General features: G+C 40.9%; 2 protein-coding genes across 5 annotated transcripts; one reads left to right on the forward strand and one right to left on the reverse strand.

Moving 5' to 3' along the window:
- Positions 1–871: 871 nt before the first annotated feature.
- Positions 872–9546, forward strand: LOC114566952 (V-set and immunoglobulin domain-containing protein 1-like). Its single transcript, XM_028595826.1, has 7 exons — positions 872–991; positions 4509–4669; positions 5625–5832; positions 8235–8390; positions 8595–8711; positions 8810–8954; positions 9042–9546. The coding sequence occupies exons 2-7, from the start codon at positions 4562–4564 to the stop codon at positions 9136–9138; spliced, it is 831 nt and encodes a 276-aa protein (XP_028451627.1). The 5' UTR covers positions 872–991; positions 4509–4561; the 3' UTR covers positions 9139–9546.
- A 2077-nt stretch (positions 9547–11623) lies between these two features.
- On the reverse strand, positions 11624–19972 carry tmlhe (trimethyllysine hydroxylase, epsilon). 4 transcript variants are annotated; one of them, XM_028595818.1, is made up of 8 exons: positions 19892–19972; positions 19483–19619; positions 19231–19407; positions 14728–15007; positions 14447–14566; positions 13240–13476; positions 12101–12239; positions 11624–11899 (listed from the first exon to the last, which is right to left on the reverse strand). In XM_028595818.1, exons 3-8 carry the CDS (start codon positions 19382–19384, stop codon positions 11768–11770), a joined length of 1062 nt encoding a protein of 353 aa, XP_028451619.1. In that variant the 5' UTR covers positions 19385–19407; positions 19483–19619; positions 19892–19972; the 3' UTR covers positions 11624–11767. The 4 variants fall into 4 exon arrangements, with proteins under 4 accessions (XP_028451619.1, XP_028451620.1, XP_028451621.1 ...); XM_028595819.1 differs by having other exon boundaries at positions 19888–19955; XM_028595820.1 differs by having other exon boundaries at positions 19483–19594; positions 19888–19954.
- Positions 19973–20403: the final 431 nt, after the last annotated feature.

A 20403-nucleotide genomic window follows, 5' to 3' on the forward strand; every position in this document is an offset into this window, starting at 1 on the left:
CTTCTCCAATAACAGACTCTGTTTTTCAGGAATGACAAAAGTATCAGGAGATGTTGCCTTTGACTGTATGTGGCCCACTTTGTTTCTGAATAAAGGTTTATTTGCACAGTTGTGTCTATCCCTCTGAAAGCAGTGTTTCGTGCTTGCATTTGATGCCAATGTGAGATGATAGTTCAGTGTCACTGCATTTGGCTTTTAGTGCCAAGAAGAAAAAAATACAATGCAAAGGAGACATTTTCTTCTGTGATGTTTCACACGACTGTTTGTGGTTGTGTGGTCTTGTTGTCGCATATGATTTGGCTTCGTACTATAATTGAGTGGTATGGTTGCTTATAGGGAAGTGAAGTCATGCTAAATGTAAGGCCTATATATATTTTCTTTCCCCAAAGGCGGTTGAGAGCAAAAGAGGAGGGCGAGGACAGTGTGTGGCACTCTCGGCTCTATTGCCATCAGTGCCATCAGCTGTCTCAAGCTCCCCTCACACACACACACACACATGCACGCACGCACGCACGCACGCACGCACGCACGCACGCACGCACGCACGCACGGACACACACACACGTGCGTGCACACACACACACACACACACACCCTACATCTAAGAGCCTGGCCTGTCATCTGCTGGCCAACTTCTGAACTGCATCCCTGCTTTTCTCATTAATGGCAGCAGTTACAGTATCTCAACCAAACCCTACTGCTACCAAATACACTATATATCTAAATAATTACGTTACTACAACAATCAACTGATAAATATTTGATTATACGTTTTTGTCGTTGTTGTTCCTGTATTTGTAATGTGAAAGCTACATCTTCAGACCGGTCTGTCAAAAAGGAAAAGAAAACACCACACCTCCGATGAGTATTCACTCTTTCGGAGCCGAAGCTCTGATTCACACCTCCTCGCAGTCTGCTGAAAGGGAAACACTGGTTGTCGTGGGTGGATGAATAGGTCTGCGTGGAGGTATTGCACTGAATCCTGCCGGAGGTTTGTGTAGGACACAGTTTCAGGCCGAGCAACCTTCATTTCACTGTGTGAGACAGCTCTCTAGGTTTGTGAATGCTGGGAGGCCGATCCGTCATCATCGGCCCTCTTCTCACATTTAAACTGCGTTAATAATGACTGTTAATGTGATTGGAATGTAATTAAGGGTAGGTAAGGTATACTAGGAGTAGCTCGATCAGATAATGGCAACAATCTAATGAACAATAAGTAGATCATTTGTAGAAATTCTAAGCAACCTTTTTAGCCGTGCTAGCGACATGGCTCTCTGGATGATAACTTACTGTCGGTATACTAGTCGGTTGGTCCAGCCTGGTCTCACGAAATGCCGTTTGAATAACACGCCAGTTGGTTAAGTCATTTCGCTTGGTATCACAACGCTTTTCTTGCTTTTTGCGTGCCATTTTACATCATGTAGTCACACCGGGCTTGCAACTGTAAACTTATCCACATCAATATTACCCGTTCAGAGCAAAGTTACTCTGAAAGTGAGGAGATGTTGTATAAAGTCTGAGAAGTCCGTTTCGGGCGGGTGAGAGGTTGATGGGTCCAATAAATACAACACTTTGTCCCAGGAGAGTGGTGTTTGGGTCCCGTGTGAAGGTTCAATCTTGTGCGCTGCTTTGCTACGGTTTCTGGGTTGACCCACATGTTTCCTTGAAACGGTGTGAAACGGCATGCAACAGGCTTTTGGTATGTGTAGATTTTTTTTTTTGTTACATGACCAAGGCCAGTGGGTCAGAGGTGTTACCCGATCGGCAGCCAAGTTCAAGTTATTTATTATCAGATGCAACAATTACAGAAGCAGTTGATGTCACTGAAAATCTTGAATCTCGTCTCGCGCTGCCTCCAACAATGCTAATTCAATGGAAAATCACAAGTAAAAAAAAATGAAATGAGAATCCAAGAAAAAATTCAAATGTAGTGATAAATACAACATAAGATGTGAAATGAGAAAATATAAATTTGTGGAAGCTGAATTTCAACATGAATGTAGTGAATGGTAAATGTACTGTATATACATAATGAGAAGAATATATGTATTTTTTGTTGTCGTCTTGGCACCAAGATGCTGGGGCTCTGACCTCGTCTCTGTTGGCTGCCTCGTCGCCGTCGGGGATCAGGCCTTTGGCGCTCGGGTCGTCAGCAAACTTGATAGTGTTGGAGCTGTGTGTGGCCACGCAGTCGTGCGTGAACAGAAGAGGGCTGAGCACAAAGCTCTGGGGGGCGCCGGTGTTGAGGGTCAGGGTGGAGGCTGCCTGGGGTCTGCCCCTCAGGAAGCTCCGGATCCAATCACAGAGGGCGGTGTTAAATCCCAAGTCTCTGAGCATGGTGATGAGCTTGGAGGGCATATGGTGTTAAATGCTGAACTATAGTCTATTAACAGCATGCTCACATATGTGCTCCTCTGGTCCAGATGGAATAGGGGAGTGTGGAGGGCAAGGGGCGAGTTTATAGTCCCATAAATGTGTAGCCTATGTAAACCCATGGTATTAAAAAAGTTTAAATAAACATTTTGCTACGTTTTGTAGGGGCTGAAGCGAAGACAATATTTTAATTTAGAAAGAACTCATACTTGGATTGTTCATTACTGTTACTGTAGGTCTCTTCATCTGTGTTCTAAATAAAGATGTTGCAAAAATATGGCAAACATGGCAAAAAGTGGCATGTCATTACTACGCTTTCCCATGAGAGCACGGTCAATATTGAACTATCTCAGCAAGTATTAGATGGATTGAAATTAAATGTTGTACAGTTACTCATGGTGCCCATAGGATGAATCTTAATGATTTTGATTAGCCCCGCTTTTCCTCTGGTGCCACCAGCATGTCAAATTTACAACGTATCCAATACTTTGGTTTCTGACAAATTACCTGCAAAACTGTTATTTTGAGACGATAGTTTTCTGTTTTGGTAAAATTGTGTAATTTGATGTTCAAGAAAAAAGTATACACCACAAATGAGTTAAAAATGCACACAAAAAAGGTAAGTTTTAAAAAATATGATATATTTCAATATGTTATGTAATAATATTTTGTAATATGAAAATAAATAGATGTCAATACACTGTCCCAAGATCAGAAGTGTGGACTGGACCTGATGTGCAATGCAACATTGATTAATCCCCCTCTCATCACTTATTTACTCACGCTGGCAACTCTATTCTTCATCAGTGTTTCTCCGTCTTGGATCCTGATCAGTTGCCTATGAGTCATGCTGTTGATTTAATTTATTTAAAGACTGCCCCTTGTTGTTGCGCCGTACACTTCTGCCCAAACACACAGCTGCCAACACACGTTGTTGTCTTCAGACACAGTCTTGAGACATCAAGATCGTCTCACTTCCCATCCTATCACGTTAGTGTCTTTTGGATAATGAGCTCCACATGCCATATCCACTTCCCACGTTGTCCGCTGCCTCCCTCCCTCACCCCTCCAGTCACACCCCCCCCGATCAACATTTTTTTTCACATTCTTAATGGCTTATGTCAGCTTCTGGTAATTATAGATATAGGTAATTAATCATGTGTGATTCACTGTCTCGCTCTGTCAGCATTGTGCCCTATGCTGTGTGAGCGAAACCGACAAAGGTGAAACCGCTTTTATTAAGTGTACGCAGCACCAGGGAGTGAACTCCCCAATGATAAGCAGCATGTTGCACTGCTTTGGCTTACACTTCCTTGAGGCGAGTGATAAAGGCCAGGTGGAGATTAAATTACATGAATTCCTTCGCCAGAAGTCCTGACCCAGAATGACTTACAAGACAAGGAGGCTGAAGTGATGAGCTGCGGTGAAACTACTGCCAAAGTACTGAAAAGTGAATTATCCATTTATCAGTGTCACAACACACTGTGGTCCTAAACTGCCTTGTAAAGTCAACAACACACACACAACAGGCTGTGCTGACTCTAACTTTATTTGCTTTAATTGAATTAAATATACAATAAATATGTACAAACAAGTATATGCGCCACTTACCAAACGCTGCATTCCTTTACTGTAGAAAACACAGGATTTCTAGGTGTTGACATTTGAATGGAATCATTTTTTCTTTTTTAGTTTTCATCTACCCCCACCCAAAACTATTAACGGCTAAATCAACGTTTTTCTTTTTTTTTCTTTTTCTTAAACAGTACACACCCAGTCTGGCAAACGTGGATATGCAAACATTGTGTTATCAACATGCATAGTATCAGCCAGTCCATTACTGTAACCTTGCCTATGACACTTTTTTCTTTTTTTTTAATCCTCCCCTCTGGTGCTGTTTGCGCTGTTTGAGAGAAAGTTCAGTTCTAAGTAAGACCTGTGTGTGCACTCCAACTTTCTGTGAAGATGGGCCCCACGCTGCGCTTGTTGGTGCTTATGAGCATAATAGGTATTTTTTCTTCTTACTCTTGTAAAATTCTGCATTTCGGGAAGTACTTTTTTGCGTAGGTTTGAATTACACAGAGCTTTTAGTAATGTTTGATTTGGGATTAAACCTGTTTTCTCTTGTTTTGTAGGATATGTTGAACTGATCTCAGTCACAACTCCGCAGAAAAATGTCAGTGTTACAATGGGTCAAAGTGTCCTACTCCAATGTATGTTTGAGACTAATGTAGCCACCACCGGCCTTAACATCCAGTGGGACTTTGTTTCATCGGGCTCCATGAAGCCACAGCAGGTACATACACACTGCTGCTTATCACAGCTTTGCACCAAATGTGCTTAAAATGTGTAGAATGTTCCACTTGGATGGCAGGATGCTCTACACTGTGACATGAGCTCACAGTGTTTGTTTAATGACTGCAAAAGGCTTTGAGTGATATTGTGAAGACATCAGTCATTCTGTGTGTCTTTTCGAGTTTGCAAATGCGGAACAGAATCACTGCTCTTTGTCGAAACGTGGCACGTCGTCGTTTTAACTTCTCTAATGAAAAAAGTCAACATTTTGGAAGATATTCAAAGTTTCAGTTGCTTTCATTTCAAATTCACTTTATCACAAAGCTTGAACATTCACCAAAAACACACCTTGTGTAGGCCAACAGGGTAGGCCTTTTTTCAGTAGGCCGCGTATTCTTGACCAACCGTCAGGAGACACACCTCACTGAGACAACAAAGCCTGTGAGATGAACGCAGATTTTTTTTTTTTTAAACATTCCGAATGATTGCAGGAGTATGATTATTATTCAGAGTTTTAAACTAAGTAGTTTGTCTATTTTATTTAATAGGGACTAAGTCAAGGACATATGTATTTCTATTTTTTCAATATTATTTTTTAATGATAAGTGATAAATCTCTTTTCTGGCAATGCTAATTTAACAAACTGCCTTGAAAATACAACTAATAGAAACACTTTGGTACTGATAGTACCTCGCAACTTCAGAGACGGAATAAAATATCTCTGAGAAGACACCATACTCTGAGTAAAGCACAACTACAGTGTGAATTTAAGTATCATTGAGTATTCTTTATATTATAACAGTGTTACTTTATTCAGCCTCCTAACATCTGGACCTCTTGATTAAACCAGCTTTATAACAATGAGGTTTTACCATGAAATAGCATAAAGTAAGTATACAGAAACCTTTTTGTCTTTATTGTGTCACATAGTCTAACTTGGGGCCATCTGTTTCCAGGTGTATTACTATCAATCAGGAGAGGATGTCATTACAAAATCTTATGCGGGCAGGCTTCAACCTTCATCTTCTCCCGGCACGACCAAAAACGCCTCAATAGTAATAAGCAACATGCAACCATCGGATACCGGACTCTACACTTGTCAGATTCACAACTTTCCTGATGTGGACGGAAAGTCTGAGGCCTATATCATTGTGAATGTTCTTGGTAAGTTTTTTTAACTCCAGAGGGTGTAAAAAAAATTTTATTCCCCCATTGGTCGGAAAAGTAGTCCAATAACTAATTAGGTAAGAGTTAAAAAGTATAGACATAACAGCAATAATGGTCTGTACACATTCATAAAGTCCTGAGAAGAGGTCTAATCAGGCAAAATAACCAGAATGCTGTGAGAGTGTACCATGGGTGTGTAGGGGATTTCATGCTACTGGGCCACACCCGTTAGCAGTATCGGCTGTGTATTTGCAATATAAAGGCAAGCAGAAGTAGCTGATAATGTTTGTGTCCGCATTGGTGCTGTGATGGTGCTTTTATACCAGCGTTCACACCTGGACCTGTCCACAGGACGAGCTGAAAAAAAAAACCCTAATCTGAACCTTATGCTGGTGATCGGCCATTATTCTCTCCTGCTAATTAAGGTGTGGCTTTCTGAAATGGGAGAGCCAAAGCACACTACATTCCATTTGATGTTTCTGGTCTCTGTAAATGTCTTTCTCTATATTTTTTTAATGTGAAAGAAGGGCTACATAAGTCACGTCTGAGGGAGCTACTCTTTCCCTTTCACCTGAGTATGTTTTTTTTTAAGATAAAATCCCATAAGTAGATAAAAGCAAGAGTACTTTTTTTTATTTTAATGAGATGTCTTAGTGCTGGCATTGCTGTATCTATCATCAGTGTTGTAACATTAACACATCTATTAAAGCAGTGGCCCTGAATAGTGTGATTATGGAATTACATTCAGTTTGAATCCTCTCATTTACCGAGTTACCAGGGACAACCTCGCAAGCCTCAGTATCCTCAGCAGTTTCCATGGTTACTGTAGCAGTCTCCTCATTGTCAGTGTTGGAAATTAGAGTAGGACTGTGACTGCGTCCTTGTACTGCATACAGAATATATATATATCAGCATCTGCTGCATGCTAAACACACGTCTTGTGTTTCGTAAACCTTTATGGAAATGCTTGCAGGACAGGTTCTACATACTGAATGTGATGCATACTTAAGTGCAGTATGAATATGTATGGCTGTTCTCATGCTGATTATCATGGGATCAAAGATTTCCATCATCACTTGCTGTTACGTATAATTATGGTAATATTTGAGAGAGAGTGAGTAGTCTATTATGAATTACAATTAAGTGTGTAAGCTTGACAATTATTGTGGGAACACAGTAGATATCTAAATAAAGTTGTGTCGTTTTAAAGATGATTTATTGTCCAATCAATATACTGCAGAGCCTAATGATTAGTAGGCAGGCACCGTGGAATATGCAGTAAGGAGTCCCAGCTCAGGAGCAGAGAGTTGTAAGGCCACTCCCAACACACTTCCTGCTTCGTGATGACTAATGCGCCGTGTGATTAACGATAAGCAAAGGATTTGTCATTTTAACAAACTTGAATCTGTAAATTGTCTTAGTTACAAGGCACACAGATTCATATATGCCATCTTTTAATTTCTTTGATGTGACCATTATAACCTGTTGCTCCTACAGCATCATTCATTACAGCATTATAGATATGGGTTCATCCAGGCGTGGTACAAAGTGTTGTTGAGTTGTGTCACTCGGCAGCACAAAAACCTGACGTGTGTGTGCTGTCGTAAAGGACGTCTGTGATAAACACACTATACTGTATAAATAAACCCAGATGGCTGGCAGCATAAACAACCATATTTATTTAGTCTTTGACCAATCAGAAGGCCCGCACCACGGTGGCTTGCGCGAGTATGAACAAAGCTTTAATTATCTCATGACCCCTCAGATTTATCTTGTGACTCTTTGGAGGGACCCGACCACAAGTTTGGAAACCACTGGACTGTATATAAAGTAATTTAAACTAGCTCCACCTCAAGCAGCTACAATAGTAAAATGCTGCCTAAACGCATCACTTTTACTAATCTAATAATGTCATTTAAAACAATAGATCACTGACGGGACATTTCTCTGTATTTCAATGTAGTTCTTCTACTTTTTATACTTGAAGTTTATTTTAAACATAATATTTGTCTACTTGTTCTTAAGTAGGATTTTGAACGCAGGACTTGTACTTGTACTGGAGTTTATTTTTTTCAAATTGCATACTGGTGCTTTATCTAAAGGGTCTCAAAAGTTCTTCCACCACTGTCTTAGTGTATAATTGTAGTGGTGAGATGAAGCTGGCAGTGACTGATTGACCAATAATACATAGTCTTTATCAGACTCAGTGTGACACAAATTCTATTACCAAACCTCTCAGGATCAATTCAGTCTGAAGCTCTTGCTGAAATGGTGTGAAAATATCAATAACTTCTACTGATTGAACATGTGCTTCACAAAAATGTAAAATAAAGTAAAGTAGATTTATATAAATATAAAGTCACCTGATGAACTCATGCATCCTCCTTGTGCTCTCTCAGAGAAGCCCACTGTTCCTTATTGCGCCGTCCACGGTGACGTGGAATCAGGTCACTTGGTCACTCTGACCTGCCACAGTGAGCGTGGGAGCCCCAACCCGACATATACCTGGACCAGACTGGATCAGACTCGGACAAGGAGGCCTGTACTGGGACTAGGTGAGTACTGTGTGTATGTGTGTGTGTGTGTGTGTGTGTGTGTGTGTGTGTGTGTGTGTGTGTGTGTGTGTGTGTGTGTGTGTGTGTACACTAGTAATACTAGTTGACATGTGGACATTCTATTTTTTTATAAACGTGTGTGTGTGATATACTTGTTGACATACGGACATTTTTTTATATAAATGTGTGCACTTGTTTCCTTAGTGACCACATCTGGAGTACTGGAATTCAAAAACATATCCCAGTTTGAGTTTGGGGAGTACCAGTGCAACGCTACAAATGCAGTGGGATTTTCAACTTGCACTATAGAGCTAAATCCTGGTATGTTTTAATTTATTTTTGACAAAAAAAAATGTGCATCACAACACAAATAAAAAAAGAAAAAAAGAAAAGGGTTTCATTCACTGATGTTCGTACAGAAGCGGGAGATGGAGTGATTGCTGGCGCGGTGATCGGCGCCTTGCTCGGGTGTGTCCTGATCATCCTGGTCGTGTGGTTCATCGCTCGCACGGTGAAGAAACACAAGTACAAGGAGGTCAAAGTATCAGAGGCCCACGCGATGAAGTGAGATTTTAAGTTTTTTGATGTTGCATTTCATGAAGCCATTCCCAAATTCAAGTGTGTAACACCAACTCTCTCTCTGCCCACTAGGAGGAGCTCTCCTCAGGCCCAGGAAGCCTCGGATAGCGTTCCCGTGGCAACCACAGCCGGCAGCCTCCACGATGAGGAAGATGAGCCACAAGCCTGAAAAAAAGGCCTGTTGAAAACAGCTGGAGCAACATCACTCTTCTGAACAACAGGATGTCCAGTCTTCAGCACACTTCATTCTCAAATGTAATCAATATGACGGAGCTCACGCTCACGTTTGAACCATCAATTTAATCTTTAACAGCTTTTTTTTTTATCATGTGCCATTTTTTATTTGACTTTTGCTTGAATGTATACCAAGGAATGTAGACATGCACGTAGTGTTTTTATTTGTTTTACCATTTCATAGTTAGTACGCCATTCCAACCATGTTGATGAGCCTTGCATTGGGAATACAAGCTACATAATATTAAACCAAATACTTGCATGAGATAGGATGCAAAAAAAACTTTTATTTTCTGTATATATGAACATACATTATTATGTTTAAAAAAACAAATGATAGTCCAACATTCAAATGTAGTCTTTTGAATAATAAAATAGCTTGAGTATTACAAATACAAAAATGTAACTAACTCCTGAAGGGAAGGGTAAATGGGCTCACGGATCTATCTTTAGTTAGTTTAGATCTTTTGTAATACAAACTATCAAGCAGCTGTGGATGAAGTATGACTATTTCATGTAATAAACTTCAGAGACTCTGTATATGTATTATAGCACTGCAACTCTTTGTGACCTGACAACAAGATTGAAGTTCTGAATGTAGGGTCAGATGTTCTTTTCCTTCAAGATAACTTCTCAACTTCCAACTTTTTATACATCGAGAATGGATTAATAAAGACTTCAGATCGTTCTACAGATTTATTTATTCATTTATAAATGGTTGGGAGGGCAGTGGTGACAACAGGAACCATTTTATTCCAGGGGGTGAAGTATAGGCCAGAAGTCAATGGTTTGGTCACCAACTCTTTTAACAGCTGCATACAAATTATGGACATTCTTTTATTTATTTCCCCATTAAATATTAAAGAGCTCCTTCTTTGGCACAACCATAAATTGGCTACCCCTCTGCCAATGCTAAGTGTAAAGGCAGCACAGAGACCCTTAATGTTTCCTTTAACTGTGCTGACTGACATCTTTATGGAGCCAACTTGGGAGTCTACTTGCACCACCTTTAGTCTCACAAAGGTTAAACATTGACCAAGAATAGCTTTTGCCAATCGAATATGCATGAGTTATTCACTGAGTCTGCTTTCAGTGTGCTACTGTGGTATACACTATGGTATACAACACAGCCAATTTGTACTCAAATTGAGGTTGGTTGGGATGTGTTTGGCTGAATTTAGGGACAGTTTGGCATTTACCAAAAACATCATCACCCTGCCAAGAAATGAGTCCATCTTTAAGAACCATCTTTATCTGCCTACGGCACATTATTTTTGTAATTATGAACATGGCTGGGTCTGGCCCCAGGCTTCTGTGATGTTTCACAATTAGAAAGTGTAAACATGCAGACATTAAGATGAAAACTGGATAAGGTATATGTCAAAAGTAATTAATAATACATTGTGTAAATATGTCAAGTGACCCATGTGATCCTTTGCAGTCAGTCAGTATGCTCACATTTTGAAGTTGTCCCAGAGGATGACTTTTAATAACTTTGGTGAGGCCTTAACTTTTCATCAAGTGCTATCATCAAGTCAAAAGTACTTAAAAAAAAACTTCCCATCAGCCTCAGCTATACTTATTCTTATTGTTTAGTGCTAAATTATCTGTAACTTACTGTAATTACTGTCTGAAAGTTAATATTACTGACCATTCTCAATGACAGCATTTCATGTGATGTGACATTCAAAACATTAATGTTAATTACAAATTAATGAACAAAGCAGGTAAAATACAACATGCAGCAGCAGTGAGATGTGTTGATTGTTGAACATTGTTGGCTTTCAGTGCAAATGGAATTAACCAGCAGGGTAATAGCCTACTAAAATACCTTTTTTTCACGGCAAACATGTTGACATGTCATAGTAGGTAAAGCACAAGTGTATTCAAAACCATTACTGATGGCTGCATTCCACTTAGGAGAGGCCCTGGTACTGTGCATGCTGACTCACTGATATAGCTTACTGGGACACTTGATGGAATTGAGCCATCGTTAAGGTTATCAGTTTCAGCTGTGCTTTTCCTACTAGGACAAGTCAAAATGCCTGCTCTGAAAAAGGTCCATAGAGACACTACTGCTCAAGGTCAGTAAACCCAAAGGAGATGATAGTTGATTTTAGAAAAAAAAGGAGGGGAGGACACACTCCTGTCTACATCAATGGAGCTGAAGTGGAGCAAGTGAACAAGTTTTAGGTTCCTGGGAATTAGCATCACAGAGAGCCTGACAGTTCACATCTCCACCCTTGGCTAAGAAAGCTCAGAAACAGCTTTATTTCTTAAGGAAACTTAAGAAAGCTAAATTCCCATGGCAAGTTCTTGTTAACTTTTACAGTATCCGTTGTCGTACCACCAGACTACAGATCGGCTTCCTCAGCTTCTCCTTCCTTAATTCACCATAAAAAATTGTTCTTTTTGTTCTGTTTTTTTTTTCTTGTGTAGTATAAAGGGACTACAACTTGCATTGAATGTTGTGCAACCCTGTGTTGTAGAATGACAATAAATGGACCCTGAACCTATGGGCTAAGGGATACGCCACAGAGGTGAAGGGAGGTTCAAGTCCAGGATCAGGCCTGCAGACCGAAGCAGCGTGCAGAGCTGAGGACGTCGTCTCTGGTCAGATAGCATCCACAGAGCTGCCTCAGGCCGGTGAAAGAGTCCCTCCCATGCATGACACGCCAGTTGTCTATGAAGATCACCTCATGGAGAAAAGAGATGAAACAATCCTTAGATTACACTGAATTACACTTACATTCTTCTCTTTTCTGTTTTCTTTACAATTATCCTAAAGCTGCAAATTAATTCATTGAAATTGACATTTGGAGAAGCATTTATACATTTAAGTTTTCTGGCTTGGGCATTTCGGAATGCACCCTCCTGAAGAAGTGTAACTTTCTTACCTTCCCTGGAGTCAGTTTCACCCACAGCTCGTTCTCTGGCCGCCTCAGTTCTGTTGTTAACTCTCGATGTGCCTCATACCATCGCTGAACAAGGTCATGGGGCATTGTGTTTATCACTGATCGGTCATAGTTGTTGTATCTATTGGAAAGAAAAAAATACGATCTTGCTTGTTGATTTGCAAGTTAAGACACTAGTGCGGTGCCAGTTCAAAACGTGATTGCCTGGCCTATAGTATTCCTGCTTGCCGTTTTCTCTAGAATGGCTCATCCAAACAACTTCACACTCAGTACTGAACTTCCTTGGGTTCTGAGCAGTCCACATGCCGTGGCATATTTACATCCCCTGGAAACATACCCGTAATTTGCTAATAAATAGCTATTTGTGACAAGTCAATCCGGGAACAAAAGCGTTGATCCTGAAAGTGACAATGATGCTTGTAATGTTTGAGTTTGCTAAAATGTAACATCTCCGGTCTTTCCAGTCTCTCTTTCCTCCTCTTGAACGTACTCTAGTGAGCTACGGAGAGTGAGCTGTACCCAGCATGCCGTTCGGCAGTGTAGCAGTGTCAGCGGTGTCACATAGATTTCGAGAGCTCTCACTCAACACTGTGCTTCCTTGGGTCCTCAGCAATACACCCGCTAAGTGTAAAGTTGATTGGATGAATGGTTGTCGAGAAAATCAAAAGACAGACAGATGGACAGACAGACAGACAGAGAGACAGCGACTCCTTCCACTTTAGTTATTTCATCATACCTTTAAAACTAAAGAATATTCCTTTTGAAACAGAATACGTATATAAATAGGTTGAAGGAAACTCAGGCACAACCTTTCTACACTAGTAGGATTCCCAAACTGAAGAACACCAGAGGGACACTCTCTACACACCCGAGCAGCACTCCATGCAGACTGCATTGTAACTCAGAATATATACTGTAAATTGCAAAAAAATAACTTTTCTAACTACTGAGGAAGGACAAGTTTGCCTTTTTATATATTTACGCAAGGGAAGTAATTAATAACTAAATAGCATGACGTGCAAAGCTTTACCCTTACATCAAAATCCTAAAATTTGAATGTCTAATAATTCACTACTGCACAAACATGAGTAAAATGACATCAAACTAATGCGCTGACATACCGGATCAGATACATTTCATTGTTCCAAGGATAGACGTTGAGCACGGGGCCGATGCCTGTCATGTGGTTTCGGTGGTTGTCAGACTTTTCAATGTACTCGTGCCTGATGGGCACATGGGAAAGCAGCTCAAAGTTTTCAGGGGACTGCTGGCGTACTTTTTCAGCAGCGTAGAACCCATCCACAAGTAGCGTCCTTCCCCCGGTTCCCTCATGCTTGAGGCAGTGAAAAACTTGGATTCTGCAACAGCAATCAGCGGTATCGAGTTAGAAAATGCAACTTTCGTTTAAAGGCTAATTTCGTTATAACCTGGACCCTCTTTTCCCATGCATTGGTGTTTAAGTGACTAATGTGAACAAAAATCTTTGAAACTGGTCCAGTATTGAGCGAGCACATTCTAACCATCAGCCGCAAACCGGGCTGCAATGTAATCATATAGGACAAATGTGCATCGTCAATTTTGTCCAATAAAAGGACAGTTGCTGTTCTTGCCACTGCCACTACTGGCTCATATTTATTGTGTATTATAAGTGTCTGACAACATTATGGGAAGGATCCCTACAGAGATAGACCTTTTTGTTAAAAAGTAGGATCCTTTATGTTTAACCAGAAACACTTCAGAAATCGCTATAGGTCTATCTCTGTATCTATAGGGATCCCTTTCATAACACAGAATAATAATCTGAGCATGTCAGTGGTAAAACAAGCACCTTTTTGGATGTAAATTGAAGGTGCGCAATTGCCCAATAACTTGCCAAATACAACGGTCTTGCTTAACACTGGACCAGTTTCAAAGATTGTTGTTCCCATCAGTCACTTAGACACAAAAACATAGGAAAATAGGGTCCAGGTTAAAAAGAAAAACCCAAAGTTACCCTTTGAGATACGTTGTAAAAAAACTGCTCAGTATAATGAAAACTGTTGACATTAAAGCAACACTAGAGAACTTTTCCCACTTCGGTCCCCCTACAAGTTGGAAGCGGAATTGTCCATTACATTACAGATCGGGTAGTGGATCTGTAGTCCGAAAGAGACATAATGGGACAATTCCGCTTCCAACTTGTAGGGGGACCGAAGCGGGAAAAGTTCTCTAGTGTTGCTTTAAGATCTGTGGTCTGTTTTAATGGTTCACAAACAAAAAATCCTTTCACTTGCTTTGTATTGGGGCTGTTTTTTAGATTCCATATCAGTTCATCTCTGCTGCACCTACCCACATGGTTCCTGAAAGTAGGAGGTGTCAGTGTGACGGTCCAGGGCCAGCTGGCTGTAGGCAGTGTCTCCTCTGGAAAAGTCGGAAGTAAAACACCACATTCTTCCATATGTAGTCTCCCTTGTTGATCAATAACATAAAAAACACAAGCGGATTAATAAGTGGACAGGGCCGAACATCTTCTGCGCTCCATATGAATATCACTGTTGAATGCAAATTGCTAACGCAGTAGAGTTGCATGTTGTTACAGTAGCAAGAAGCCAAAAAGAAGGACTGAATACCTGATGAGGCTGATTCTCTGGGTCACTGCCTCTGTGGCCTCGACTGTAGCTGGGACATCATCTACGAAAGCGATCCCATACAGAAGATAGTTCTGAAGAAACTTCTTTACTTCGTCGTCGCAGCTCATAAACGTGTCCCATTTGGCAGAGAGTATGTTTGCCTCTTTATAGATGTCTGAATTCCAAAGGATGCGTGGCTGGATGGTGCTCTGCTTCTTTCCTTCATAGCTGTTCTCAGCTAGCCAGCTAAGGCTGTACTTTGACACATGGCCTCCAGGCCCTGGGATACAGAAATAGAAAATATTGGTATTATGCACAATCAATAGAAATTTCATCAAAATACTATGCATGACCTGATTTTGACTCATCTTAATGTATAATTTATTAAAGGCTAAAGCATATTTGGAAAGATAGACTGAACTGTTTGTTTAGTAAAATGCACTAAAGTACACAATCACTTGAAATGAGGAGGGCATTAGAGTAGCACAAGCAGTTTTACTCATCTTAAATCTAATTTCTTATCTTAATGCTCAATGGGCCTTGTGTCAAGTGTGTGTCATGTGCATGGACTGAAACATAAAAAAACTGTACTGTAGCACATCAGGTTATATAGGATTATAGAACAGGTAATAAAAGCTTGCCATCTACACTACATGTACTGTAAGCATACAGCAAATGAGTAGATCTGATCTAAGTGCAACATAAGTAGGGCCGGGTACTGAAATACTTTTAGGCACCGACCATATTGCCTCCATAGTATCAAAAAATGCCCCGTCATTTAATACCAAATTTCAATACCTACGGAGTAAATCTCAATAGCATCAGTGAGCCAATAAGCATGCAGCATGGTTTTACCAAGATCTAATCATGCTTTTGATTGGCTTTCTAACTAGGCATGCAGGAAAAACACTACGTTAAGCACAGAGACGGGGCTCACGTGTGTGTGCTTTGTATTTTAATATTAAATACAATGTGTGTTTTGTTGTAATTTATTTTTGTTAAAATGGATTTTGATAAAATTTGTATCGAAAAAAAGTATCATTCAGAAACCGGTATCAAATTCAGGGTATTGGCACCAGTATCGGTATTAACATTTTTTAGCGATACCCAGCCCTAAACATGAGGATCCATGAGGGCCCTTACACCATTTAGCAGAGAAAGTCTGTGAGGGCCGATGTTCATGGATAGGACGTGCACACTCAGACTCAGCTGGCCTTGAATATGCACCACTACGTACACTGTGTATATGCCCGTATGCCCACAGGAGTATGTGCATCATTAACTGTCTTAGGGCTGACAGGTCCCCGTTTGTCAGTTTTTGAAAGATTATGCTACGTTTACACGTGGCCGGCTATTTTCATAAACGGACATTTCAACCTCTCCGTTTTCTAAAATAACATTGTGCAAAGCTGTCAGTTTTCAGAAAAGTGTTTGTTTATATGTACCCGTGTATATATGCCGTCAAGAGCATGCCAAACCTGTAGGTGGCAGCGTAACGAGAAGCTCAAGCCCACGTTATCCAATCAGAATCCCGAAAATAGCAACAACAGCAACGAATCACTTCCTCTTTTCTTTCCTCTTTCTCTCTCTCGGCTGCCTAAACCTCCGTTTGTCTCAGTTTACATGCAAACATGCAAACGAAGATTTCAAAAATCTCCACTCTGGCCGGAGGTTTTAGAAAGACTCGTTTTCAGAGGCAAATTCTCCGTTTGCGTTTAAACGAAGGGCACAAATGAAGGGAAATGTCTCAGTTTTTCAAAATAACCATATACGTGTAAACAGGGCATTTGTCTCCCATTGTCAGAGGAGTCAACATCTTTCTGGGATGGGAGAAAAAATGTGCTCTGGTTTATTGCCATTTCTTTAAACCAATCTCTGCAAAATAGCCTCGGGAAGGAACTTGTTTTGGTGGAACATGTATACTACATTCAAAGGTTGTTTAAGTTGTGCAACAGAAAACTCAGATTGGACAGATAGTCTATCTAACTGTCTGGATTTCCCCTGCAGAGATCTGAGAAAAGGTTAACCATAGTCCTCATACATCCACCGGAGTTTAAAATGCCAACACAAAGGAAGCCCAAGGTAACGGATATCCAAACTAAATGAGTGAAATCTGTCGGAATTTCCGTCGGAAACGGAGCAATCCCAGAAGTGGAACGTCGTGGATGTAGACTTATGTAACATTAACTGCCACTCTTATGCATACATTTAAAAAAAAAAAAACACTGCATGCAGCCCACAAGGAGGCATCAGTCAGTCTTTAGGACAACCCTGAGTAGCATATGCAGACAGACACCCACAGCGATAAGGCATGAGCATCTCCAAGCTGCCAGACTGACTGCGCTGGCTGCTATGGTATTAAAAACGTATAGTAATGGTATCTCCCTGTCCATCTTGTGCTCCCCATTTTAAAAACTGTAGTATAATTATCTTCCTGCTCATCTCAGACGGGACCCAGACTGGGCTGACATGAAGCCAGCACATTCACTGGCAAGAACACTGTTTCCTTTTCCTCTAACCCCAAAAGGTGGCAACTAAATCCCTCTTGGTCTTCTTCCACTTTGTGTACAGGGTTGTGCACTTGAGACAGAATAAGGCTGCGTTCACATACACTCAGTAAACAGTAAACATCCCTACCTCTATCGCTGCCACAAGACAGTTTTTATAACACTATTTGGGTTAAAAAACGAATCATAAGCACTGAACTAGCACAGGAGTTTGTGTAAAAGCTGACTGTTTCTTGGTTAAACTTTAACTCTGCCTGCCGGCCTCTCTCAGGGGAACAGCTTGGTGCGTGATGGCTGGAGTACAAGGTGCTAAAAAGAGACCCTGGGTCCATAACTTGGTAGCAATTTGATGAACGTGTGGCTTTGTGTCAAAAGCTGCATTACAGACTTTATATTTAAGTGTATTTTGTGCTCATCTGGTGCATGTTGTTAAATAAATTGTGTGTAATCAAATTAATACAGACACAGAAAACCGGGGGCAAGGTAGCACTCCACTGTGTAGCAGTACTGGTTGGTTTGTGAGTCAGTGTAGCTGTGATATTTATATTCTGCCTTGTAATGTTACTAATGTTTCTAAAATAAAATGTAATCAACAGCTTTACTGGAAATAATAGCACAAGTAACAATTTGAGTTTGAAACCATGACATTTATATTTATTTTTCATTGTGTCCAACTACGGTAGCTTTGAGTGGATACATCTTTTTTTATGGAACAGTACACAATGGAAGCAGTCCAGGGTCTTCTTTCATAGCCTGACCACACCCTAAAGTTAAACTGAAAACAGTGTGAATCTTAACCCAATAAAACACTGCCACAGCAGAGGGAAAAGTCCACCTTTGCATGTGTGATAATAATGCTCTGTTTTTACACATTCACGCCGGTATCCTTCCTCTTATATGTTGTGTGTGACTGAATATGCATAGAGACAATTCCATTATTGGTTCACTTAAAGTAAATGATTGAATCTGAGCTCAGGTTACATGTTGTAGATGCCTTATTTCATATGCTATAGGTTCTTAGTGAAGAACGTTCTGTCATGTACCTGCTGTCAGAGGTACAATGGAGCATAACATGTTTTGCATACAGTACCATGCAGATCCAATTTTTGGGATTAAGTTTTCTAAATGCATGGTCAGATTAATTGTTAAAATGTTTGCCAAATACACACAGCAGTCTACATCCATGACGTTCCACTTCCGGAATCACTCTGGTGCCGCCGGAAACTCCCGCCGGATGCATGTCTTTTCAGCCAATGTCCCTCACCTTCGGCTTTCTTTGTGTTGGTATTCTAAACTCCGGTGGATTTATGAGGACTATGTTTAACTGCTCCTCAGATCTCTGCAGGGTAAATCCAGACAGCTAGCTAGACTATCCGTCCAATCTGAGTTTTCTCTCACGTGACTAAAACAACTTTTGAACGTACACGTGTTCCACCAAAACAAGTTCCTTCTCGAGGCTATTTTGCAGCGGCACCGTGGCTCCGTGCAGAGCTTAGCGCCCCCCAATCTTGGAATGCTGTGTGGACTAGCCAGACCCTCCTTCGCAGTGCTGTGGAGGAAGGTCTGGCAATGCAAGACTAATATAGACTCACAAACCAATCAGTACTGCTACACAGTGGAGTGCTACCTTGCCCCAGGTATCTGTGTCTATATTAGTTTGGGGCAATTTGCACCAGATGAGCACAAAATGCACTTAAATATAATGTCTGTAATGCAGCTTTTGACACAAAGCCACACATTTATGCAATAGCCAATAAATCAAATTGCTACCAAGTTATGAACCTATAGGGTCTCTGGGGCCCCTGGGGGTTTGGGACCTGTACCCAGTTGGCAATCCAGCCTCATGTCATGACTTTATTACAGTGTCATTACAATGCATTTCTTTTGGATGATCTTTTCTGGGCTGCAGACGGTGTAATATAACTTTAAAACACGTTGGGAAACGTTTTGCCAAATCCAACATTTTATTTTGGTAGAAAACATAAAATGGATTTACATGTAAGGACGAGATGGCCATTTTGCACAGTCGCATTGTCGGGACGGATGGCGAGGTCTATACTCCCAGTGTCCAGGTTTCTCTGGTTAGTGCTGGAGTTGTAGGAAGCAGCAGAGCGGCAGTGATCCCTCAGCCACACGTAGTTCAAATGCATCGTCGTCCCTCCATAGTTGAGCACTGGCGATTACATATGCATGAAGTTAATAGCGAGCTTTGCCTCATACGTGTGCTATGTCATGTAGTTTAACTCACCGAGACAGTCTTCAAGTGGCTGAAAAGTTGCTGAAGTCGCAGCACACGCGCGGATCTGCGTCTTCTGTCTCCATGGTAGCCGCGGGTTTCTGACTCCAGGCGACAGCTGAGCCTGTTTTAACGCGGGGCGCAGTATCCTGTTAAACATGGCCAACATTGTCAACACGAAGGTGTGATAATAACAGCATAAAATAAACCCCAAAATTTAAGACAACAACTGCCTTCTTTCCCGAGAAGCCACCGTGCAGTCGCTGAACTGACACGCCTCTTTAGCGCTTTGCTTCTTTAACTCTTGAATCCCACAACATGTCTCAATATGCCGAGATTAATTATTAAACACGGCACGGGTTATCTTGTGATTTGAAAATGTTGCAAAGCTTAACCAGAGTTAATAAAGTGGTGTACCTACACTACCGGGTGGTGTTAGAGATCTATGCGGGTGGTGGAGCAGTTTGGCACATGCGTGGTTCCCTTGATCCCAAAAACCCGGATGTGTGTGTGTGTGTGTGTGTTTCAGAGAGGTGTTGACTCACCTTAAATGATCATTTTGGATATTGTTATTATCAATATTGAGCCTAAAAAATGGTGGAATCACTATCGTCAGTATAAAGCACTACAATCCATATGTGTTCTTCATGCACACTTTCCAGTGAGGAGATGTAATCAGCCAAAATAAGTGAATAAAAAAAAACAACCTGTGTGCATAAGAGGTGTGTTGGGCATTACAGTTGTGCTTTTGGGCTATGGGACTCACAGGTAGGCTCAGTTGGCTCATTCAGTAAAAGAGACCCATAACAGCACTCATTAAACATACAGAAACTGGCTGGGGGCCTAAGGTAAAAGATCCCCCAAACAGATTTAGATTTATTATGCTGTTTAGATAGATATGAAAAATATTGAATTTGTTACTACTCTAACTCT

Source organism: Perca flavescens, chromosome 13 (genome assembly GCF_004354835.1).
Source record: "Perca flavescens isolate YP-PL-M2 chromosome 13, PFLA_1.0, whole genome shotgun sequence".
NCBI lineage: Eukaryota > Metazoa > Chordata > Actinopteri > Perciformes > Percidae > Perca > Perca flavescens.